This window comes from Chenopodium album, chromosome 9 (assembly GCF_948465745.1).
Source record: "Chenopodium album chromosome 9, dcCheAlbu1.1, whole genome shotgun sequence".
NCBI classification, from domain to species: Eukaryota; Viridiplantae; Streptophyta; class Magnoliopsida; order Caryophyllales; family Amaranthaceae; genus Chenopodium; species Chenopodium album.
This window is the reverse complement of record NC_137842.1, coordinates 2,168,695-2,193,999: the sequence shown is the minus strand read 5'-3', so window position 1 is coordinate 2,193,999 and position 25,305 is coordinate 2,168,695. Positions and strand designations below refer to the sequence as shown.

The 25,305-nt window shown below is 34.1% G+C and overlaps 3 protein-coding genes, 1 long non-coding RNA gene and 1 pseudogene across 6 annotated transcripts; 2 read left to right on the top strand and 3 right to left on the bottom strand.

The window, feature by feature from the left end:
* Positions 1 to 132: 132 nt before the first annotated feature.
* LOC145559366 (thymidylate kinase-like) lies at positions 133 to 3,170 on the bottom strand. Its single transcript, XM_081620789.1, has 6 exons — positions 2,974 to 3,170; positions 2,485 to 2,862; positions 2,032 to 2,143; positions 1,564 to 1,623; positions 1,053 to 1,157; positions 133 to 635 (listed from the first exon to the last, which is right to left on the bottom strand). The coding sequence occupies exons 1-6, from the start codon at positions 3,009 to 3,011 to the stop codon at positions 519 to 521; spliced, it is 810 nt and encodes a 269-aa protein (XP_081476915.1). The 5' UTR covers positions 3,012 to 3,170; the 3' UTR covers positions 133 to 518.
* A 2,146-nt stretch (positions 3,171 to 5,316) lies between these two features.
* On the top strand, positions 5,317 to 9,247 carry LOC145559365 (disease resistance RPP13-like protein 4 pseudogene; annotated as a pseudogene). Its single transcript, XR_014092700.1, has 2 exons — positions 5,317 to 5,454; positions 6,394 to 9,247. The product of XR_014092700.1 is annotated as a disease resistance RPP13-like protein 4 pseudogene (transcript).
* Positions 9,248 to 9,689: 442 nt separating this feature from the next.
* Positions 9,690 to 10,300, bottom strand: LOC145559364 (uncharacterized). Its single transcript, XR_014092699.1, has 3 exons — positions 10,228 to 10,300; positions 9,988 to 10,112; positions 9,690 to 9,774 (listed from the first exon to the last, which is right to left on the bottom strand). It is a non-coding gene; the product is annotated as an uncharacterized LOC145559364 (long non-coding RNA).
* Positions 10,301 to 11,739: 1,439 nt separating this feature from the next.
* Positions 11,740 to 16,503, bottom strand: LOC145559363 (uncharacterized). 2 transcript variants are annotated; one of them, XM_081620788.1, is made up of 6 exons: positions 16,316 to 16,503; positions 14,727 to 15,304; positions 13,910 to 14,414; positions 12,685 to 13,159; positions 12,348 to 12,561; positions 11,740 to 12,117 (listed from the first exon to the last, which is right to left on the bottom strand). In XM_081620788.1, the coding sequence occupies exons 2-3, from the start codon at positions 15,267 to 15,269 to the stop codon at positions 13,977 to 13,979; spliced, it is 981 nt and encodes a 326-aa protein (XP_081476914.1). In that variant the 5' UTR covers positions 15,270 to 15,304; positions 16,316 to 16,503; the 3' UTR covers positions 11,740 to 12,117; positions 12,348 to 12,561; positions 12,685 to 13,159; positions 13,910 to 13,976. The 2 variants fall into 2 exon arrangements, with proteins under 2 accessions (XP_081476914.1, XP_081476913.1); XM_081620787.1 differs by having other exon boundaries at positions 12,685 to 12,869.
* A 1,849-nt stretch (positions 16,504 to 18,352) lies between these two features.
* LOC145559362 (uracil-DNA glycosylase, mitochondrial-like) lies at positions 18,353 to 23,531 on the top strand. The gene is made up of 7 exons (XM_081620786.1): positions 18,353 to 18,790; positions 19,532 to 19,758; positions 20,262 to 20,420; positions 20,800 to 20,830; positions 22,100 to 22,235; positions 22,655 to 22,738; positions 23,046 to 23,531. The coding sequence occupies exons 1-7, from the start codon at positions 18,361 to 18,363 to the stop codon at positions 23,110 to 23,112; spliced, it is 1,134 nt and encodes a 377-aa protein (XP_081476912.1). The 5' UTR covers positions 18,353 to 18,360; the 3' UTR covers positions 23,113 to 23,531.
* The last annotated feature ends 1,774 nt before the right edge of the window (positions 23,532 to 25,305 follow it).

Below are 25,305 nucleotides of genomic sequence, written 5' to 3'. Positions count from 1 at the left end.
ATAGTTTTAGTCTAAGCAAAATGGCCAAAATCCCTAACCTGCATCTCAAATTACCAATGTTAACCTAGGAAAGGTGAGAAAATGGATGGTCCCCCTCATCAGCATATTGGGAAAAACAACGTACAAAGTAAATATGTGGAATAAAGTATAATTTTACGCGCGTTTTAAATGATAGGTCTTGTATACAACGGATGTATTGTATACAACATGCTTAGTCACTCTTAGACCGTCACACTTGGCCAAGTCATCTAAAAATTAACTTCACAAAGGACTTTTTGTTTACAATATACCCATTTACTATTGGTTTTGCAAAAGTTAAGACCATGTCACTAGCAATTACAGGAAATTAAAGCAAATTTACCTTAAGCAAAGTATAATACAACTCCAACTTCTAGACTTAAACTTAAAGGTAGAAGTACCTCAACAGCTCAACCTAGAGTTCAAAACGTGGTAACTACTGAGTACTGACTATAGTATACAATTTTGCCCAAGCGAGCAAGAGGCATATGGCAGCTTGCCTATTGTGACCAGAGGTGAGAAAGAGCCTTTCCATTTTTGCAGGCCGCCACACACTCAAGCACATATTCTCTGAGCTTCTTCTGGACTTCTTCCATTGGCAAGCAGGCATCAACCATCTGTTATCATTCAGCATCGTATGAAAATCTAGATGGCATTATTACGGAATTTGATGAAACAGCAACTATCTCACAGAATCTAGTTAAAAAACGTAATTTACAAAAATAAAAAGAACACTCGTACAAGAAGAAAATTTTGGACAGATAGAGAAAGAAGAGGAAGCTGCTAAACATGTTAACAATTATTTTCTGACAATAATTACTTTCAGAAAACTATGTTTGAAAGAAACTGGAACATGTTTAAGTAAAAGAAAATTAGTATAACCTGCACTACATAATATTGCAGGCATCACTATAATGACACTATGCAAGATAAAGTCACCACTGTCAAAACTATTAACCTTACAGCCTTACCAAAATCGCAAAAATAAACATTGCAAGCTATAAGTTTTTAAGGAATCATGAATAGAAAATTACCTTCCATGAGGCATCATGAAGAGCCTGGTATTTTTCTCTGACCTTCCCTTGAAAATCAAGACGCTCGTATCTTTCATCACCATAACCACCTCTTTCTGCAGCTTTCTGCATTTATAAAAAAAGATACTAGGATATGCTTTGATCTGAATTTTTAAGATTTGGTGGAATATGACTTGCATTTACAGATATAACAATAAGATGCGCCTTGATTTTTATTTTTTTTTCAAATATATTACTAATTAGTAGTAAATTATATAACCTTCTTCCAACTAAGGACCATGATAAAGATGGAAAGTAATAGTGCATTAAAATTGTACAGTCTGATGTAAGCTTTGAAAAAACTAAGGTTTGGTTTAACAGCCATGTCTTAGATCTTACAAAATAAATGGTTACTCCCCATAAATTCTTATTCGTGAAACTAAAGGCAAAATTCCTATCATGGCTATTCAACAACCTATGTTTTTGCAAACAATATCAAAATTCCAAAGCTTGCTTTTGAATGAAGGTATACCTCTGGTGATATATCAAGGTATAAGACCATGTCTGGAGCCAGCAATCCTATCTCTGGTGCCTGCACAAAGAGAAGAGAAATATGGTCATATTGCAACTAAATAGAGATATGCCTGAGTCAACTGGTTAATTACAAAGAGTTGGAATCTTCAAAGCAATTAGTCAACATAAAATACACTCGCTCAACAGCTCAATTGAAGATAGGTTTTCAATCAACAGCTCAATTGAAGATAGGTTTTCAATAATTGTGTAATTGTATTACTTCCTTATATCAGTCATTCTCTCTATACAAAGTGCTTCATAAGTTCATAGAATGCCATTGTTACCAAACCAAAACAGTTAATCCTTTCGGAAACAGTATTTATAATCCTTATTCTTTCACAAGTCATGGGATGATGAAAAGTTAATAACCAATTTTATAGAAGATTTAACAGTCACTTGAACGGAGATTGTGGTAACAACATTTTACCTTACACCAATCAAAATCAAGGCCTTTGGCAGATGAGAAAGCCACACCGGAGTATGAATAACGATCTATAATGAGAGTAGTCCCAGATTTCAACTTTTCTTCCATCATGGATCTGCAATTTTATATGACAAAGTCAACAACTAATATCACCAAAAAAACAGATTCATGAAGAAGTAAAGTTTACAACTTTAAATCGTATTCTGAACTGTCCCAATATGCTTGAATATATTTTTACAATCTCAGGGGAATAGAGACAGTTTTTTAAAAGTATTCTATCATAATTCCAACTATAATCTTCCGAGTGTAATATAACCGAGAACGAATTACCCAAATCAACCAATAAATAACAACATAGTAAGGAATTAGATTCAGCTAAACATAACATCAAACACATGGTATGCAACTCACAAATTATATATAAAAAAACAATCATAAAAAGAAAAAAGAAGCAACCTTTTCTCCCAACGATTAGCACTGAACAAAAGATGAATAGTATGATCATCCAAATTAGATTGATTGGAAAGATAAGCAGAAATCATCTGCCCAACAGCAGTATTTCGATCCGGAAACCGCCATAACTCAGCAGAACACCCAATACTTTGCAAGTGAGAGAGAAGCTGACTACACTGAGAGCTCTTTCCACTTCGATCTAACCCTTCTAATACAACCAAAGCACCTCTTGATTGTAAATTGGGGTTTAGGGCAGAAACTTCAATTTTCTTGGAAGAATCATTCTCCATTTTTGTAGCAAAAATTGAACAATTCAACTGAAATTTAACACTGTTATACTGAATCAATGATCGCCTTGCAATTGCCTGCTGCCTGAAACAGCTGAAATTAGAGGGTACAATTAAAATTAAAAATTAGGGTTAGGGTTTGAAAGAAATACCCAATTGAGGAAAACAAAATTAGAATTGGGATGCAATAAAAAAGAGAACTGACAGTAATAAAGGCTTCAAATTTGGAAAAGTTCGCAGCATCTGATGATTGATTGTTGTTCAGCGCGAAAATAATCTTCAATTTTGTAAATCCGAAAATTTTGAAACGAATAAAAATAAAATTTTTGAATTTTGGGCGGGAACAATGTTCAAGGACTCAAGGTTGAGCCTTGAGCGTCTGTTAGACAGTTAACATTTGGACGCGCCTTTTTTAGGGGGTATATGATACTGTATGAGTGTATTCCCATACATTCTGTAATCTGTATTATCGAGAACTTGTTCTGTACATCTTGATATACCATACAATTGCTCATCTATGCTTTATTATTATTATAATTATATTCCGTATTATTTTTTTATATATTAAAAAGCTTTCTTAAAATTGATTATGGTCCACATGTCACTTTTTAATTCCTGTAAACATGACATGTGAATAATATGTGCCACGTGTCACTATAAGACAGGTCAACTTCACATGTATTAGGTTTGACATCTTAATAATGTTTATAGCAAGATTTGTTAAGACCAACAAGTCCTTAGTTACAAATCTTAGCATCTTAGCCATTTGTTTATTGTGTTTTTTTTTTTTCCAATAAAATTATACTACCTCCGTCAATTATTATGTGCAACAAAGGAATATTTTATGTCTCATAAATAATACCCCTTTGTTGCACATAATAGTTAACGGAGGTAGTAGTTAACTTAGATAAGATAATTATACAAGTTGTTTTCATTATGTAATGAGTAACACAACTAAAAATGCTTATAACATAAATTCTGAAGTTTAAAAACTCTGTATCATTTTTCAAATTGATGAAATATAATAATTATAATTTTTCTAATAGTCAATAGTTTTTTAATGTATATAAATATTTCATAGCACATCATATATTGAATATGGTTCTGGTTACAAATCTTTTTTTAACTTATGATGAATTTCAAGATGATTATCATGACATTAAGTAAAAAAAAGTCCCTTTGCCAAAAAAAAAAAAAAAAAAAAAAAAAAAAGAAAATCGGACTTGATTAGCAAACTAAAAAAGTACTCCGTACAAACTAGCAATTTAGGACATCGCCCGGGCCACACACTAATATAATCTGTTGATTAAATGAGCAAATTTTTCAATTTTTTTGCATATGGTCTGTTGTACTTTGCAATAGGGGTTACTCAGTCAGGGGAGACTTGAGCTGCGTGATTGCTCGAGTTTTTTTATTAGGGGTAACTCGAGTTGCTCGGTCAGGGGTTACTCGAGTTTCTCGGTCATGGGTTACTCTAAACGAGTAACTCCTCAGGTAACCCCTAACTGAGTACCCCAATTGAACCCTCAAGTAACCCCTGACCGAGTAACCTTTGACCGAACTCCTTAAGTTACCCCTGACTGAACACTCAAGTAACCCCTTACCTAGTAATCGAATTACTCGAGTAACCCTTGACCAAATAACCCTTGATCGAGTAACCCCTCAAGTAACCCTTGACTGAGTGAACCCCTCAAGTAACCTCTGACCGAGTAACCCCTTATCGCACGATATGGCCTGTTGCACCAAAAAGTTGCTTTTTGCTCCTTTAATCAACAAATATTTACTCATTTGTTGATCAAATAAGTAAATGATCCTGGGTGTACGGTATACTCAGGTGTATATAACAAATTTTAGTATTATGTCGTAGTTTTCAATAGTTCCTTTGTTTTCTTTTAGTTTTTATGTGACAGTGATTTGGTTCTCGTCTTTGGAAACAAATTTCAAATGGCAAATTTTTGTAAGAGAGGGATTGATGCAATTTAAGACTCCTTATCAACCTTATGGCTATGTTTATTGTTTATAGTTAACAAAATTCAATTGGCTTTATGTCTTAACCTTACTTTAAAATTAAAGTGAGGGGTGTAAAAGCGAGTTGTTTTAGGCCCATATGAGTGTTCCAAATTTTAAGTTTGATTCTAGTATGTTGTGTACAAATAAAGCTTACAAGAAAAGTTATTTACCCGTCCACGTTTATAAGGATTTTTGAATTTCATATAACAGGAAATCATATTTGTATAAAAATCCTCCACAGCCTCGAAGATGAATTAATAATATAGAAAAAATATGAGTCATATAAAAACTTTGTAACTTATTTTTTTGGCAAGATGAGTTGAAGGTTTATATAGACACAAAATATACTTAATATGAAAACAAACTTTTTATAGAAAGAAACTATATAAAAAAGCCCTGTTTGATGCGACAAATCTGCTACTTTTTTGCGGATTTGGACACGAGAAATTATGTTAAGGCCCGGCCCGGCCTGACCCGATTTTTAATCATTGCAAGATTGATACAGGAAAATCAAATGGATGAATTGTTGATTGAATGGTATTAGTGCATCAGTCAACGCATTGAAATGTCCAAGTCAATGACCCACCTTTATCAATTATTAAACTCATTCACTATACCATTTCAACTCACCATCATCTTCAAATTCATCATCTAACTGCAAGCTCTCCTCTTTACTGTAAGCTCTTTCTCTCTCTCATCATTAACTGTTTATTTATTTTAATTTTTGCAGCACATTAATGGGTTTTTTTGTTAAGTTAGATGGTTGTCAATTTAGCAGAAAAAAATCTTGTTTTGTTGATTTTATACTAATCTAATTCACCCTTCTTATTTAATTGCTATATTGTATCACATTAGTTAAAATTGCTGAAGAATTAAGAGAAATTGATCAAATCCCATTTCAATCTAAACTTTAAATGTTTAGAATTACAAGTATTGATTATTAATTTATCATGGATTCATGGATATGTTCTGTATTTTTCTGCTTTCCTCTCTGTGTGGGTATAATTGTGATGTTTCTTACCAATTGCACATATGTTGGGCTATGTTACTTAGATTCTTGCCGGATCTTTGACACTCCGACATGGGTATGGATAGTTAGTTGAGCACTTACACTTGTCTTTAAACATAGGTATTTCCCCCAAAAGTAATCGAGTTTGACACTTGGACATAAACCCACATAGCCTCATTTTGTACACCCGAAGGTCATACATTGAGCAATAATAAAAAGTAGACACGGGTGCATGATAGATTTTGCAACATACCCATCTCTTATACTAGTACCCGAGTCCAAATAAGTGTATAACTGTATAGCTCCTAGCCTCCTAGCGAGCAATTGAACAAGAAAAAATGTACACACGGGTGCATGATAATTTTTGCAACTTGTAACATATCCGTGTCTTATACTAGTACCCGAGTCCAAGTAACATAATCTGCAAAAGGGAATACTGAACTGTATGCTTTTCTTTTCTTTCCCTTTTCCGGGGCTCTTTTTTTCCATCTTTGCATAAAGATCACATGATCAATTGGAATTCTTATATTGTTAAGTTGTGAATGCTCTTTTTCTCTTTTTGCTTTGTGACTCGCAAATCTTAGATGTCATTGTTTTTTTATTCAGGAGAGAAGTGAAATATGGTGGATGCAGTTGTCAGTGTATGTTTGGAAAGTCTCTTCAAAGTCCTTGTCAAGGAAGGTAATGTTCTACTTGGTTACAGGGATCAGTTTCAGAAGGTGCAAACTGATCTCCAATACATGAAAAGCTTCTTCAAGGATGCAGAGAGGCTCAAAAGAAAAAACGAGGTTCTGAAATGCACTCTAGCTGATTTGCGAGAGCTGGTCTACGAAGTTGAAGACATACTTGCAGAATGCCAGCTTTTGTCAGATAGCTCAGGAAAACTTCATGGATTTTCCCCGATAAAGGTTCCATCAAAATACCAAATGGGAAAGAGGCTGGGGGAAATTAGTGAAAAAATTACTAGCATCAGAAAGAATATCTTAACTTTTTTGGGTCCGCTTTCTCAGTCTATTCATGGTAATGCACAGGAAGATGGACCACCGAGATGGAGTTCTCCCATTTATGATCATACTCAGGTGGTTGGATTAGAAGGTGATACAAAAAAACTCAAAGATTGGTTATTTCAGGTCGATAACAGTGGCATACTATCCATTGGAGTTGTAGGTATGGGGGGATTGGGGAAAACCACTGTTGCTCAGACAGTATTTAATGAGAAAGAAGTTGAACTTCATTTTGAGAAGAGAATTTGGGTCTCTGTATCACAGAAGTTTTATGAAGACCAGATCATGAGGAGCATCTTGAGAAACCTCGGTGATGTTAATGTTGGGGATGATCGAGGTGACTTACTAAAGAGGATTAACCAATACCTTTTAGGCAAAAGGTTTTTGATTGTGTTGGATGATGTTTGGTGTGAGGATACTTCATGGTGGACGAGGATTTTTGCAGGGTTGCCAAAAGGAATTGGGGGCTGTATTATTGTGACTACTAGAATCGAGAATGTTGCAAGAAAAATGGGAGTGCAGGAAGCAAGAATCCATCAACCCAAAGTCCTCAGCGAGGGCCACAGCTGGTCACTCTTCTGCAATGTGGCATTTGCAGAACATCATGGTACTTGTACGTCGACTGAGCTTGAATGTGTTGGAAAGGAGATTGTTTCTAAATGCAAAGGCCTTCCACTAGCAATCAAGGCAGTTGGAGGAATGATGCTTTGTAAGCCACCATACTATCGTGAGTGGAGGAGGATTGCTGATCACTTCCGGGAGGAATTGACTGATCTTGAAGACAACTCTGTTATGGCTTCGTTGCAATGTAGCTATGATGAGCTCCCATCATACTTGAAGTCCTGCCTACTCTCCCTGTCCATATATCCTGAGGACTGTGAAATAAGTAAAGATCAGTTAGTCCGATGGTGGATTGGTGAGGGGTTTGTGCCTGTGAGAAATGGTAGGCTAGCGACTGAAGCTAGTGAAGATTGCTTCTCTGGCTTAACAAATAGATGCTTGGTTGAAGTAGTTGAGTGGGAATACAATGGGAAGATATCCACATGTAAAGTTCATGATATGGTCCGAGATCTGGTAATCCAGATTGCTAAGGATGAATCTTTTTCAGGATTAAGTGCTGCTCATCGCCGCCATCTGGGACTTACCACTGACATTAAGGAAAAGGAAATGGTAACGAGCAAAAAATTGCGGGCATTAATATCCACCTCCAAAAGTGGTGAAGTGAACAAAATTGCTTCATGTGTTGGGAACAAGTTCTGTGATTTTAAGTATCTGCGAGTGTTGGATCTGTCAAAATCTATCTTTGGAGTGTCTCTTGCTTCCCTACTTGACAAGATTGGAAATCTAAAGCACTTGACATGCTTTAACTTAAACAATACCCACCCATTGACTCAAGTTCCTCTAACATTAGAGAAACTCCATAACCTTCAGATATTGGATTTAAGTTACTGTCAAAGTCTAAGATCTCTGCCTCCTTTTGTCATGACTTTCGAGAACTTACTGGTGCTGGATGTAAGTCATTGTGGGTCCCTAGAATTTCTGCCAAGAGGCTTGGAGAAGCTTTCAAATCTTCAAGTTCTGTTAGGATTTAAGCCAGCTAGGGTGGAAGGCGGAGGTTCCAGATTCTCCGAGTTAAGAAGCTTAAGTCAGCTAAGGATACTGGAACTGCAACTGACTCGAGCTGATGAAATTGATGACGGTGAGACTGATGCCTTGACTGGCTTAAAAGAGATGCAGATTTTGACAATAAGTTGTTTCAACAGTTTTGAGAGTGATAAACTCATATCAAAACTTGAGAAAATTTGCCCACCAATGCAGCTACATGAGCTGTCTCTTAAATTTTACCCAGGAAAAATCAGCCCACGTTGGCTTAACCCGGCTTCTCTGCCTATGTTACGGTATCTTTCAATGTGTGGAGGGAACCTAGCACAGTTGAACAAAAGTTTCTGGGGAAATGATGAGACTACTTGGAAAATCAAGGGCTTGAAGTTGGATTCACTCTCTCATTTGAATTTGAAGTGGGAGATGATTCAGAGAGTGATGCCATCCTTGAGCACCGTGCATGCTTGTTGGTCTCCCGAATTGACATCTTTCCCAATAGAGGGAGTTGGTTTCAGAGGCGGTGTTTGGAAGCAGGATCGGAATAGCTAAATCAAATCAAGAGAAAAACAGAAAAGGATGTTCTTGATTGCCAGGTATAGAACATTGAAGCTATATATCTTACTATCTTGTGAGCTTTTCTGGTGAAATATCATACTATGTCATACCACTTTTTTTTTTACTTCTTTTTGATGCATTCCAACTTTTAGATATGATTTTTCTATTCATGATTTTTTAGAATTGATTTCCAGAACAGGATTTCTTCCTTGTTGGTTTTTGTTGTAATTGTTTGCCAGAGTGCATTTTTCATGTATGTTAAAACATATTTACAGTAAATTATGGCTTTGTCATACAAAGTGTGCGCCTTTAAGCTATACGCATATTGTAGCTTCTTTCATAAACTAATTTCAGCAAGACTGCATAAAGTTGATTCAATACCCTGCATGAACTATGAAGCACTAAAGCAATTATTGCTGTAGTAGTATATATGTGCTTCTGCTATATTAATTAGCTTTGCAATTTTAGTCTAATGATCGCCTCCTAAGCCCTAAGATGAATATTTTTCAGCATATACATGCCACATATTAAGACAGCGTGTTTACAGGGATTCGGGAAATTCTAGCAGTAATGACAGAGACGTAATTTTAGACTTGTAGCTAAACTGTATCAAATAGACTAGCAATAAAACTGTATTGAAAACAACAGAAAAGCACACCCCCTCTGATTTATCTGTCCACTATTGTGTAGAGTTCAGATGGCAAAAGAAAAAAAGAACTGCAGAATCCGACTAAGCTTTTCTTTCCTTCTGTATTCATAGTTCTGTAGGAGGCTTCAGCCTGGCTAGCCTCTTTATTCTGTCGTTATCATTATTTTCCAACACTCCCTGAAAAAAGATAAGGCAAATTACTTGCTGACAATAGTAAAGAGTATGAATTCCATTTTGAACCCGTCTGAACCCAAATCTTACAGCAACATTAAGGAAAGAGCCAAACACACACACATAACACCATACTAGTGTCCGATTGCATTGGCTTGCGAACTAAGTGAAAGGAAAATAAAAGTTAAGTTTGCTTCAAAGGAAACACATGAATACTACCTTCCAGAAGATCTCGTCAAGGTACAAACATATTCTTCCATACTTGTCCAAAAAACGGCTCTCAGATGGAGGTTTTCCACAGGCATCCTTGATAGATGTTGTAATAGCACGGATAACTTCGGACACTTCAGAGAAATAGAGAGTTAGCTTTTAGAATGAATGCAGGTTGATTGTAATCTCTAACCACATACATGTATATATCACAAAGACAGTAGGAAGCTTGGCTTGGTGAATGCTTACGTGTAAGTTCATCATATTCGTCCTTGCCAACAGCGTAGATGCTCACATCTCCGAACAATGTATAAACAATATACACTGATCTGAAAATAGGCAGAAAGATACGAATGATTACAACAAGTGCTCAAGTGATCATAAGTCAAAATCGAAAACTAAAACATGAAAGACAGGACTCTTAAACAACTAGTTATGATCATTCCATCATGAGAACAAAGACAGTTAATAACTGTTAACAATTTACGAGCAATGTCGAAAATACAAACTTGTGGTGTGCAATGAAATGTTCTTCATGTTTGGCACCCTTAAGGTTAGTTTGGCCAAGCTTGGTTAAGAAAGAACGCCAATGCAACCGCTCCTCTGATGGCACCCCATTGAATCTACCAATACAGATATTCTTGCGTAAATTAGCATTTCAAATATTAAAATAACTAATTACTCCATTCATCCAGAATTAATACTCTCGTTGCTAGTAATGTAATGTCATTGATAGCGTAATTTGATTTAGTAACGTGACAATTAAATAATTCCGGATGAAACAGGGCTTTACATATGCCTTGATGCAATTAGTTATGCAGACAAATTAAATTATATGGAAAAAAATACAAATTTGAATTAAATACATTAATTTTAAGAGGGGGAGGTAAAAGAGAGTACCTTTCAACTAAGATGTTGGCTTGAGGGTTTGTGATTAACACGGCAAGAATCATTTTTGTTATTCTGATTTTCTATTCAAATATCAAAATTCCTTCTTTCCATGAGTTTAATGTTTTTTTTTCTTTTTTCTTTTTTTTTTTTGGGAGTCAAGAAATCATAACAGTTTCCATAATTTGTGGCAACAATTTCTGTGTTAAATATTTTTATTCAATTTTTATGTGGGCAAAATTTATTGTCGAATTAAATGGTTCTTTCTTATCAAACAAAAAAAAAATTAAATAAATTCTTGTAAAAAATACTTGTAGTATGTTTCTTCTACTTCTTAGATATTTTATCTCAAAGAAAAGAAGTCATAATATTAGTGTAGATTGAATTTTTAGATGAGACCTCAAAAAAAAAAAAAAAAAAAAAAAAAGGTGAAATACAATTTTCTCTGTCATTTTTACTACAAATTGAGCACTATTATTGGTACTACAGCTGCAACTTGTAAGTCTATAACAAGCTAATTAGTAATTACCAAGCACCTGCGCCTACACGTCTCTTGAAAGTTTTTACCATCTGACTCTTACAAAATTAACCTTGATGGATTCACTTGAAAGTTGAAACAATCATCCTCAACGGGGGTTGCTCTTACAGACTAAGGGTCTGTTCTGATTTACTGAACTAAACTGAATTATGAGATAAAGGAAATTAGAAACTGAACTAATTGGAGCTGAACTAAACTAAAAATAAGATGAAGAAGCAGACCCTAAATTCGGTTAATCTGCTAAATAGAAGAATCTGCGATTCTGCAAAGGTCTCTGGTTGGCAATTTGACATCAATTGAAATTTGACATCAATTTTCTGCGTATTGCTAATACAGTACAAACAACATAGTACACAGATGTATTATGAGCAGAATTCCAAGAGAGTGTTATTACAATTCTTGTTCTGCATTCTAAAGCAGTAAAGTTGCATAATGAGGTAGCCGCGAGGACTAAGAAATATACATTCCCTACAACACTATACAGACATGAATAAAAATTCAAAAATAGTTACAGTCGACAAGACGACAACTTCAGGTTTGCTAAACAGATGTCTCTTCCTGCTCTAAAAAAAAAACAGATCTCTTCCTCACTTTTACAGGATCTCACTCGAACTAACTGAGAGGGAGTGAAACACCCTGGTTGACAGCTTGACAGTATCCAGGTTCCAGGACATAAAGCTTTGATCTTCAGGGGGGAGCTTTCTACAGCAGACCTAATAGTAGGATCACAAAAACCGATTAATTTCTAACTTAGGATCTTGTCAAATCTGTTCAGTGAATAAACAGTAACAACCATACAAAATTTGAGTGGATGTTGAAAATTGAAATGCAAGAAGAGCATATGAGAAGTTACATTATACAAAAAAGTAATAGCAAAAATAAATAAAATTCTAAGAGTATATATGAGTACCAATCTTCATATATCATTATAAAAAAGGATTACCAGCTGCTTTTCCAGTTTCTTTTGTATTTCCTATAGTGCTGCAACCCACACTAGACTGCTTGCAAGTTGCAATTGACAATATTCATCCATTTTTCATGGACTGTGTAGCACAAACCAAGATTAATCATCGCCTTTCTCAATTACTCTTCTTGTCTTGAGAATTTGCAGTAGCAAAGTCAAACACGAACGCGTGGATGGAAAATTAGCACATAAACTGCAAAAATCCACAACTTAAGCATTAACTCTGGCCATATTTTAATTAAAAAGACACACTTTATCAAACAGTCACAAGGATATATATTATGGAAATTATGGATATGAAGGATATGAAACTTACAGAACAGCCAACAGAAGGATCTCAATAAAAGGTCATCCACATTGACAATCTCAATAATATATCACTAATGGAGCATTATATATACCATTTCAAGATCCTAACATATGTTAAACACCACAAAAATACTTGAAGATCCCTTTGGTATAAGCAAGTGATGACTGAACGCCAAAACTGTAGCTCGAATCCTGCAGAACACAAAACATAGAAGAATAAGGCATGAGCAAGAAGACATCCAAAACCACCGAGTTGATAGAGTTGAACATGAATAACAAAATACATGGACAAAAGAACATCCAACCATACAACTGGTATAGATTTAATATTTAACAAATGATGCCGGTCCTAATGGTGAGCCTTTACGACCTCATCAATTCATTGCCTTCATTGTAAGCTTGTTACTTCCTTGGGAGAGGATAGTGTGATTTAAGCTTCTTAATACTCAAGCAGAATTTATGCATGTATTGATATCATCTACCTGTAAATAAAATGTTCAAAAACCACCAAAAGGAAATCCATGAACCAAAAGATGTACATGCCAGATCCTTTATCCATTGGCTCATGAATTGAAATTTCCATAAACAGGACTTGCATTGAACTCATCATTAAAAAAAAAAAATGTGCACATGACCTCAGCTGGGCTGCTGGCCAAAATGTACATCCCAAGAGTCATGTAAAACATGCAAATCCAGAGTGCTAAATACATACAGAATCTTTTATGGATTGCTCAAATACCACAACAGTCAATTCTCGTGGATGCAAATTCTAGTCCCCAAGTTTTTTCAAGAGGCGCCATATATCACACTAAATCATGTTCAAATGACCTAACCAGTCATTCAAGTACACTAGCACAGTTATAGAGATTCAATCAAGCAATCTGTAGAGTCTAAACATCTAACAAATTAATCGTTCCTTTCCCAACAAAAATCCCAACCAGGAATAGCAGAGTCTGATTTTCTAAATTAGAGGTTCCAACCACTCAGCTGTTTTTCAAGAAACCCCAGAATAAGAACTGCAACAGCTACTAAGTAAAATACATATACATTTACAGAATCAAACAATACATTCTTGACTCGGTAACTTTCTTAGAATATCTTGTGTGAAATCTAGTTAGAAATATCACAACTATGAAGCACCAGAAGGGACCTCAGTTACAGACTTCCTGGCAGAATAATAGAGAAACAAAGACAGGTTAGAAAACAAAAATGTGAAAAAGATAGCAGCAGACCTCATTGATGATGAATTTCTTTAGAGTGAATAATCAGTACTATTTCACACTCAGCAAGCTCAGCTATTCAATCCCAGAGTCTTCCTGCTCTCTCTTTAAGACTAAATTTCTTCTTCATCACAGGGGCCACTTCTGCTACAGTGTCATTTTGACTTCTTATTTTGCTGAGCTCATAATCAAGCATGTTTTTATCAGTTATAGCATCAGTCTTCTTCTCCACTTCTCCTGCCTTCCTTAGCAAGGGACCCAATAACAAATCAAGCATGTCTCGGCCAGGTTCCCGAGTGGTACTCGGATTACGAAAGCTTCCTTCACTGGATAAAGGCTTGGTCACAGAAGAGCCTGAAGAAAGTGGCTGATCGGTAACCATCTTAACTTCTGTGTTCGACGTGAGATTATTCTTCTCCAAAACTATCTCAGAACCAGATGTAATTTGAGGTTTGGTCTCTGGTGCAAATTCCGTCTTTATTGACTTATGACACTCCATCTTATCAGCCTTTAAATACTGAAAATACATGATGAAAATAATAAGCACAAATCTAATATAATAAGAAGTGAACCACAAGAGCATATTACAAATCTCCAAGATCTTGACCGCACCAGAGAGAAAAAAAGGGAGGAGAGAATCAAATGTAAGCAACCAAGTAACTGCCCAAGCTGAAAGCGTTTATTATTGTAAATAAATAATTAATAAGAACTATTCCAGTGTTGTTCAAAGTATTAATCGATGATTAATGTAGATTTTAGTATACTAACAGGTAACATCTAGTATAAGTTGTATAATTATATATGGTACAAAATCTTAAGGGGGCAATACCTCTTCAGCAATGCTTACAAGATCTTCCACCGTAAGCTCATCTTCACTTGAACTAGATTCTGCTGTTCCATTTTGAACTTCTTCCGTCGAATTTTCTAAGCGCTTCTTCCTGGGATCATTTTCTCGAGCTCTTTTTCTCACTTCACCATCAACTTTTTTCTCTATATCACTTTCAAGAAAGTCATTAACTCGATCTTCACTATGCTTAGTTGGCATTCTTTTGCTTCTACTTTCTCTACATGGTTTAAGCAAACATGGTTCATCTTCATGAAATTTTTCTTCTTGACCTTCATCATGCTTGTTTAACTTTCTTTTTCTTGTTCTTGTTTCACATTTTTTAAGCGAATTCAATTCATCCTCAATCAATGGGACCCCAGCATCATTCTTTTTAGCTTTAATTTTCTTTTGGGGCTCGACAGCTTGGGTATGAAGTTTTACAGAACCTTCTATGTTTTCTTTGTTTGTCTCTGAAATACTTGCTTGCTCAGTAGCAGTAGATCTCATCATCCATGATGGCAACTGTCGTTTTCCTCCACCATCCATGTTTGAAGAAGAATTTTCAGTCTGAAAATAAAGTTCTACACAGGCAAGAAATGAAACATTTAACCAACTTAATGGGATTGCAATTTTACAATTGACTTAACAGAGAATTCCAAATAGATTATAAAACACTTAGCAAAGTTTTTTCCCTCTTTGACAGGAGGAGGGAAAGTAAACGCATTCTTTAATCTTTTATAAAGACGTTAAATGAGGCTTTGCCTAAGATCAGTTAGTAGCTATTATTACATGAACAATTTTCCCTTTGTCTTCAAACGGAAATCTGGTCCTTACACGTCTAGAACTGATGCATCTATCTAGTCCTCTACCCACCTCACATCACATCACCTCACCCACCCCACCCCCAACCCCAACCCCGCGCACAATTCTTTTAATACAAAAAATGCTCATAAATACTATGTACCCATGAACCCAGTTAGGCGCAGAGGTAATTTTTTCAGATGTATATTATCCCCACAAAAATCCACTAATTAATCCTTCCAATGATCACTGAAACCTAAGGCAAAAAAGTCATAAGAGCTTCAAGAATCCTATCAAGACAATTCATAAACTTGCTAGTTTCATTCATCAAATTTCTCTCACATTCCACATAAAGTCATGATATATCCCATTGAAACTTCCTGATTTTGAATACAATTATTTCATAATTTTTTCATGATAAAACTATACAAAAACAAAGCAATTTTCCTGAATTTTATAAAAGCATTTGATAATGCAAATCCAAAACTAAAGATTCACAAATGCCGGAACAAGAAAGCTAAAACTACAAAAGAATCAAATCAATCCCAATTGAAATACCAACATAAAAATTACAAGAAAACTGAAATTTAAGCCTAAATTTGAAATTTAAAAGAGAAAATGACTAATACACGATCAATTGCCCTAATAAGAAATCGGAAAAGGGGCCAACTTTGTCATAGAAATTCTGCAAAAGTAACCCTAATTGCGTTTCCCAATTGGCAATTAAGGAGAAATTAATAAATGGCCATTGATCAAATTCAAGAATTACAATGACGAAGAATTAGTGTTACCTGATTTAACCGTCAAATGTAGAATATTTAGGTGTTTTCTTCACTGTTGAGGAAGATCACAGCCCTTTCGTGAGTTCATGAGTCATGGCATTTCCAACCATTTTTTTAAATTTCAAATTGCAATATTCGTATATTTCAATTTAAATTGATACGAGTATCAAGATTACCTTAAAAAAAAGTATCAAGAATTCAAGATGGTTCCAAAAAAAAAAAAAAAAAATAAATATCAAGATTACCCAAAAAAAAGGATTATGATCTTATTTCAACTTTAGGTTTATTTGTAATTAGGAAAATGTGTAAATTGCAGTTATTTATAATTAATAATTTACAAAATTGCAACCGTTTGAAAAAAAATTGCAAATTGTAGTTCAAAACTTCTTATAAATTGTAAATTGCAGCTCGATTTAACTTTTTTTAAAGGTGTTAGGGGCCTTTATAGTTCTTTGGGTTCCGAATTGAGTTCGGAATTAGCAAAAAAATAATTTAAGTGCCTCATTTTACAACAAAAAATAGTTGCCAATAAATCGATACATTTTTGTTACGAAAAACGAGGCACTTGCGTTATTTTTCTGCTAATTTTGTGTTTAATTCGGGTTCTTATGGGCTAAAATAGCCTCTAAAACCTTAACCGAATATTTTTTAAGACACACCGATAAAAAAGTTGAATCGGGCTGCAATTTACAATTTATAAGAATTTTGAGATGAAATTTGCAATTTTTTTTAAATGGCTGCAATTTGCAAAATACAAACTTTAAATGGCTACAGTTGTCAAATTTTCCTTATAATTATAAAAATTCCATATTTAAAAATAACAAAGTTAATTCTCATTTGATAAATTTTTTATTTTATTTTATTTTATTTATTTTTTTTTTTTTTAAGAATTAGTGTACAAATTGAGTCAAATATAAAAATTAGGTCAAATTATATGAGCAAATCTCCTCCTCTTTATGTTCAAGGTTTTTTCCAATTTTTTTTGGCCGTTTAGGCCAGAAATAGTCTATTTTTTTCGAAAATTAGACTATTTACGACTTTTTTCTCTTAATTTTCTTTGGTTTTGCTATTTAATTTTCAATAAATCTACATGAGTAGTGTAAAAATTCGTCCGTCTCATGGTGGAGTCGTTAGTTTTTGCGTAATTTTGTTGTTTATTTTTTTAAGGTTTTGTGTGTGTTAGGGTTTATTAAAATGGTAATCATCTTTTGCCCTATTATCAGTTCGTTGGTAAATAGTCGTCCGGGATCGCAAAGGTTATCAAATCTTCAAAGGCGTTTGAGTGAATCAGATGAAAATTATCCTTACGGCTACAACAAACCGTTAGACCGTCTCTCTCAAAATGTTATATATTCTAGTGATGTGTGCGAGAGATGTACCACAGTGCAAAATTTATTCAACGATTGTAGTTTTGATGAAGGAAAACTTTATTTGATTTAATCTTATGTATTTGTTGATTTAGATTTCATTTGTAGATGTCGTATAACTTTTGATTAATGAATTGATTTGTTTCAAAACACAACTTGGATGTGACTGTTCAAGGGGGTTAAGAGTCTTAAGACTATGGTTGCACTAGCTTGTATCATATTTGGACTTAGTAGTTTTAGATTTAGCATCTTATTTAAGCATATTTTCAATTATCATTCTCATTAGATTTATATCTCAATGTCACTTGACCCAAATCCAATTTGTCATCATTCACAAAATTAAATTACATCAATGATCTACATAAATTGTACATGAAACTTACAATACGTAGCTTTTATCCCTCTATTGGTTTTCAGCCTTGTTTGGTAAAGACCTTTACCTTAATTTTTTTTTTTTATTTTTAATTAGCGTTTGAATTTTAACTATTTCATTTGTTCAAACAACAAAAAAGTTTAAGTGACCAAACAATGTGGCCGGCCACACACAAAACGAGATGTCCATAAACTAATTTATGATCAAATTCCATCTATATCACGACTTCGAACCCCCAATAAAAAATATTAAGCGCCAAAAGATAGCCCACAAAAAATGAGCGCCATAATATCATCCCATCATCTTCAAAAACCATGAAAATTCAAGGAATTCACCTCCCAACAACAACAACATTAGCAGCAGCAACAATTCATAAACCCTCATTTTCTCTCTCATCTTCCCGCCATTTTTTCTCTCTCCAATTTCTCAACAACACCATTTTCATGGCACCTTCATCTTCCTCCTCCAAAACCCTAATTGATTTCTTCCCCCAATCCAACCCTAAACGCCGTAAAACCACCGACAATGTCGCCGGAAGTAGCAACTTGCAGTCAGATACTTCCCTTCCTGTTTCCTCTTCTTCGCTTTCGATCACCGATAATGGCGATTCCTGCGATGTAAACCCTAGTGATGCTTCTGGGGTGCTGAGTGCTGAACAGAAATTTAGAATGGAGTTTAATAAATCCCTAGCTTTGTCAAAAAGGAATCTTCGAATTTGTTCAGAAAAAGTTCAGAATTCTAAAGGTTTATCTTTCGATTTCCTTTCTATTCTTAATTAGTAGGTCAATTTAATTTTTATAATTATAAAGACACTATTTTTGGCAATAATTTTGTTTGATTATTGTCATGTTGTTAAATTAATTGCTGAAGCTGATAAAGTTTGAAAGAAATGTGAAATGTGAAATGTGATTTATTGTTTTGTATGATCATTATGAAGTAAGATAATCGAAAAATTGAATTTGTTTAGGGAACAATGTTGATGTATCTTGTGATTTATGTAGTGCTTAAAAGTAAAGTACTTTTTAGTTTTTTTAGCTCTTTTTTGTTGAAAAAGAATTATTTCCGAGCAGGATTTATGTGTCTGTTTACTTGAGAATGCCAAAATTACAAACTTGCCTTGTAGTAGAAGGATATTGATTGTTTTGTAGTGATTTTGATGTATAGAAGTTTGTAATTTTATTTCTAGGTTTTCCTGAGATGAGATTAAAAGGTAAGAAACTGTAAAGTTGTGTACTTTGCATCAAATGTTGCAATTTTGAGGAAATAATGTATGTAGTAGTATAGTACAATTTAGTCATTGGATACATGCATAGGTTTAAACATATATGGTATATATATCCCAACTGACATAGTTGGTAAAAGTCTAGGGGTATTACCCAAGATCTTAGATTGAATCCTATCTACTGCATTGCTCTTTGTGACCGAGGTAATACTATTTTTTGAGCATTATCTGATTGTTTGAAATTGTGTACATAAACATATCAGCTGAAGGGGGTAATGGCTATGTGAAGCTAAAGGAGCTCCTTGTGGAGGATTCATGGTTGGTGACTCTCTCGGAGGAGTTTGAAAAGCCTTATGCTAAGAGTCTATGCAAATTTGTTGAAACAGAAATTTGTGGTGGCAAAGTTCCCATTTATCCTCCTCCAAACTTGATTTTTAATGCCCTCAACTCAACACCGCTTAATAAAGTTAAAGCTGTAATCCTTGGGCAGGTACTCGTTGATTGTTGACTGCGTGTCTCACTTTATTGCTTGATTGGAGTCCATTCCTTTTGAGTTTTTGTTTTAGTCCCTGCATAACAAATGATAAGACTGTTTAAGCTGTCAACTCATCATCTTCTGACTTATGGTGGATTTCTGCTTAACATGTCTTGGTTTAAAGAGTTGTGTGGCCTGAAGCAGTTTGAGTGCTATCCATTTATTGTTGTTTTCCTCTCAGATTCTAACAAGGAGGTTAATGCTGAGTCAATTGATATGTACTTAGATACAAATGAGATATAGTTGCCAGAATGTTAAATCTTCCATCTTTGAACTTTTTGAAACTGTAATTCTTCAAGGTCTGAGCTTCTTCTATCCCAGGAAGTTTTTCTTGCCTGGCTGAATCTATCACTCCATTTATATTTCTTCTCTGAACTGTGTGATTTTATGATCTGCGTAACTTTCTTGTAAGGTGACATTTAAAGATATACCTCTTGAGATTTTTTAATTTTTGTCAGGATCCATATCATGGACCCGGACAGGCAATGGGTTTATCTTTCTCAGTACCTGAGGGTATCAAGATTCCTTCAAGTCTTGGAAATATATTCAAGGAACTCAAACAAGATCTTGGATGCACTATTCCATCTCATGGGAATTTGGAGAAATGGACTGTTCAGGTGATAGTTCTGGCAAGTGTACTGGTTTATTTTCCTTCTTGCATTTCTTCTTTAAATTGGCCTTTTTGCTTCTAATTCATGTGAAATCCATGCATTCTCCTGCTTTTTAGAATTGACCTCATTAGCCTTTGCTTACTCTTTCTATACCCAAGAGTACTTCTCATACCAGCCATTATTTCTCTTTAATCTTGATTTTCATCTGCAACTAATCGGTCTATCAAATTTCATGTTTATTCTTTTGTACTGCTAAGACTTATAACTCGTAGATCAGTCATTCATATTTTTGTTTATTAAATTGCAAATTCTTGAATATAGCTGTAAGATGTTCAGCACTTTCGAAAAAAAAGAGGTTTGAAGAAAGTTATTTTGAATCCTGCAGGGTATTTTGCTGCTCAACACGGTCCTCACGGGTAAGTTGCCTAGTTTCTCTAAGATACTGTGTGTGTGTGTTTTTTTTTTTTTTTTTTTTTTTTGTTGTTGTTGTTGTTGTTGTTCTAGCTTCTCCACTTTTTTTTTTTGGTGCAGAGCTTCTCCACTTATTTAAAGTATCAGATTTGCATCTTGCTTTAGCCCTTTATGATAAAACCCTCTCCTAGTAGTCTTGATCAGTTTTTGTAAGGATTTATTGCAAATTGTCTATAGTATAGTTTACATTTGAATTCAAATAGTTCTAAATTTCTACATCTACTTGATCATATTCTCATCCTCAACAAGTAGAATAGGGACAATTCATCACTTCATCATAAAAGTAAAAAAAATTTCAGATATTGTTAATCTTGCAGATATATGGCAAGATGAAGATAATTGATTTTTTGATGAATAACTACATAGTAGAGTAAGTAGACGTAGAACGATACGTAGGAATAGACACAGTAAAACTTTCCCACACTGACACACTGTTGCTGGCTATAAAACATCATGTGCCGGGTACAATACCACCATTCAAGTTGATGGTAGAGCAGTTGACTAGCTGACAAATGCATATTAATTTTGTATCTCTGCACATTTTTAGTTCCTGAAATGATACAACTGAGAAATATGACAAGAAGAGAGCAAAGTAAATAGGTTCCATACTTCCATCAGTGTTAGGAATTAGGATTCCATGATCCTCATTTTAAGTATTTTGATAGAAACTGCATTCTGGAGTTTCTAATTTGAAGAACTCTTCAACAATGTATATCAATTGATGAGATTTATGTTTGGCTCTCAGCAGTTGATGCTCAAAGCCTTCACACCCAGTTTTTGCTTGTACTTGTACTTGAGCCAGTAACCATTGTACCTTTCTGTTAGGCTCTTATGCTAAGTAAATGTTTATTCATTATCTGCTGTCTTGATGCATTCAACTAAATGGTTTTTTTTTTCAAAAAACCTGCTTGTGACTCGTATAAAAAATTTTGATAGAAATGAATCCAGAATAATGTAGTTACAAATCACTAATTGATGATACCAAGTGATAGCTTGGTTGATGCCTGTAGCAACCTTTGGAAAACCTCATCCGATAGGGTAATCTTCCCTGTATTATATTTATTTTATTCTACAGATTCTACAAAGCTTTAATGTGGGGCTCTTTTCATTATAATTTACCAGTCTTATAAAATGTACCATATGAGTTACCTATGGGCCATGCCGGCCATCCATGTATTTATGACGTGTTACTTACATACTTTCCACTCTTTTAGTTAGGAATCATCAAGCTAACTCTCATGCTAAGAAAGGTTGGGAGCAGTTGACTGATGCAGTAATACGAACAATTTCTGAAAAGAGAAGAGGTGTTGTATTTATCCTTTGGGGAAATTGTGCTCAGGAGAAAGTCAGGTTTGTTTCCTAGCTCTACACTATCTGGAATAAATCTTATTGCAAGTTATATGTTACTATGTCTACATGATTTCAAATTTTTAGTGCAGTTGTGTTGACCTTGATTGTCAACTGTGATTTTTCTTTGGTGTATTACTCATTAAATTTTGATTTAATTCTTCTCTGTACTTTATATGTAGCTATCCGAGCATCTTCTGTGAATAGTGTCATGATAATGTCTCTCTTTATTGGCAACCTCTGCTTTTGTTTGTTGCCTCATCTGGACTCTTTTTTTTTCCTCTGTAGAAGTTTGCCTACCTCAAATGTTCTTGAAGCAGATAATTAGTTTTTTATGATTATGTTAGAAAAACCCAAAATATTAAATGTAAGGGTTATTGAACTGTTCAGTTTGATACAACATTGGTGATGGTATTGTACAGGTTGATTGACGAGTCTAAGCACCATATTCTCAAATCAGCTCATCCCTCTGGTCTTTCTGCTCATAGGGGTTTCTTTGGATGCAGGTAAGTCTTTCTGTTCATAATGATAGGAGCATCTAATACTAATATTTTGTTTAATTGCTACTGTTTACATGAAAAGTGCACCTTCTGGTGGCTTACAGTTGCCAAGGAAGCTAGATGTATCTATGTTATTTGCTGTTGATTCCACAGTTTTCAGATCTCTTGCTAGCTGCATTGCTACTAAATTGCATTATTATCAGTTTTCCTACATTTTAACCAGAGGAAGTAGATGTTTTAGTGTGCTGGATTTTGCTGAAAAACAGAAGAATGGGATGGGCTAATGACTTGCTATATTCCAATTCTTGTGCAGGCACTTTTCGCGCACAAACCAGATTCTGGAGAAGAATGGGGAATTGCCTATCGACTGGCAGTTGTGAGCAGATATTATAAGCATCACATTATGAGTAGGCTTGCCCCTTGCCTTAATTAAGGTCTAGATTTTTGTTGCCTTAGCCAGTTAGCCCCCTTTGTGTAGCAAAATATCTTTCGGCTTTCAGGTATACCTGGGTTATTTATGCCGTAGATGACAATATGGTATGTTCACGGAACAGTGACTAATGTATGCAAGGTGTTTTGGAGCAAACCTGGGTAGTTTTGTATGATATAGATGGCAATGTGGTATGTAAACGGAACAATTATTTATATATGCCTGAAGATGAAGGAATGCAAACCCTCGATGTCATTGCAACTGTGAGCAAACGCTAGCCACTTAGCCAGTGAGGCATGTTAGTTTTGATGTCAAAATGGATGATAATAACACCCACTATGGCGAAGGCTCTCACCTAAATTTGTAGTCTGCAACCCAAGGAAGACTACTGAAAAGTGAAAACTAGTACCTAGCATGAACGAAAGGGAAAGGAACAGAAAATTAGACGATTTTCTGAAGTTGATCTTAGCAACATTGGCCTTTAAGTTATTATGGATTTTCATGCTGAGGTTGTTACAAACATGTGTAAACGTGATTAACATAGAACATAGAAATTCCAAACCTCTTGCCATCTGAAATCATAAATTTGGATGAATTCAATTTATTACAATTTTAGGTGGTGATTTTTACATAAGAAATTATCACCTATATGATGTAATGCAGTATTGCCAGTATTGGCAATACCGCAATAGTCCTCTGACAAGTAGTAGCCCCAATATTATATCAAGCAGCAAAAAAAAAAAAAAAAAAACACAATGGTATTTAGGCCCTTTTTGGTAATTAGTTAATACTCTGTAGCTGATTGTATTAGTTGATTTGACTAGTTGTTCATATTAGCTGGTTATAATTAGCTGATTGTGTATAGGTGTTTGGTAAATAGTTGTTCATTGTTAGCTGTTATAGTGTAGTTAAGAGACAAAAAACTTATTATTTAATAGCTAAATTTAAAAAGCTCTTATAATTTTTTTTCTTTCTAAAAGAGCTTTATGAGCCCCCCAAAAAAAACAAAATCTCTTTTAATAAGCTATTTACCAAACACCTAAGTTAGCTTCTTTAATTGCTCAAACATCTAAGTGGCCAAAATAAGCTAAAAACTCTTCATCAAACAAGGTCTTAAGATATTAAGAACACCTTGAAAATACTTTATTAGAATCTTTCAAAAAAAAAAAAAAAAAGATAATTAACATGATTTACATGAATCATTCAATGAGCACAAATCCATGTTATTTATAGAATAAAAAAACTTTATAAGAACATCTTTTAAAAATGGGACTACTAACAATTCTTTCAAAAAATAAAATAAAAAATGCGACTACTATGAATTTTAGTGATTTCCATAGATAATGTTAGAAAAGAATAAAATTCCATGGTTTTGAAATATAATAGTTGGGTAAGAATAAAATTCCATAAATACGCTACATTTTAATAAAATTCTCGGCGTACTGTCCACGTCATCTTTTGTAAACCTGATTTTTTACTGTCCATGTTCATGTGAATTAGCGGTTTTGTTTTTAATTTGGCAAAAAAAATAAATCTATCTATCTATAGTAATACATAAAGTGAAAGGGGGTTTTGGGTGATAAATTTTACTTTCCCAAAATACCCCTCTCATTTTAAAAAATTACCATCCTTTAAAAAAAAAAAATTGTAACTACTATCTTAAAAAACTACCATCTTTTGTTTAAAAAAAAAAAAAACTTTTTCTCAAAAAAAAAAAAAAAAAAAAAAAAAAAAAAAAAAAAAACTACCATCTTTAATTAAAAAAAAAAAATTCCATCTTTTCTTTTTCTTATTTTTAAAAAATTTTTTTTTTCAATAAAAATCAAATTCTATTGTTTAGCCTACATGACATCATCAACATTTTTTTTATTATATTTTATCAACAATTCTTAAACCTACTAATATTTTAAAAAAAATACAAAATAATTAAACGATAATATTGTGGGAAAAAAAAATCGAGCTTGGTAGATTACTTATATTGTCCACGCACGCATTGTGTGCGTCTCTTGTAATAATAATTACACTTGCTGACGTGGACGGTATATCGGAAATTTTATTAAAATGAAATGTACTTATGGAATCGCTCTATGAATTTTGTGAAATATGTTGGTTTGATAGAGTCCACATAAGCAAGTTATGCAAT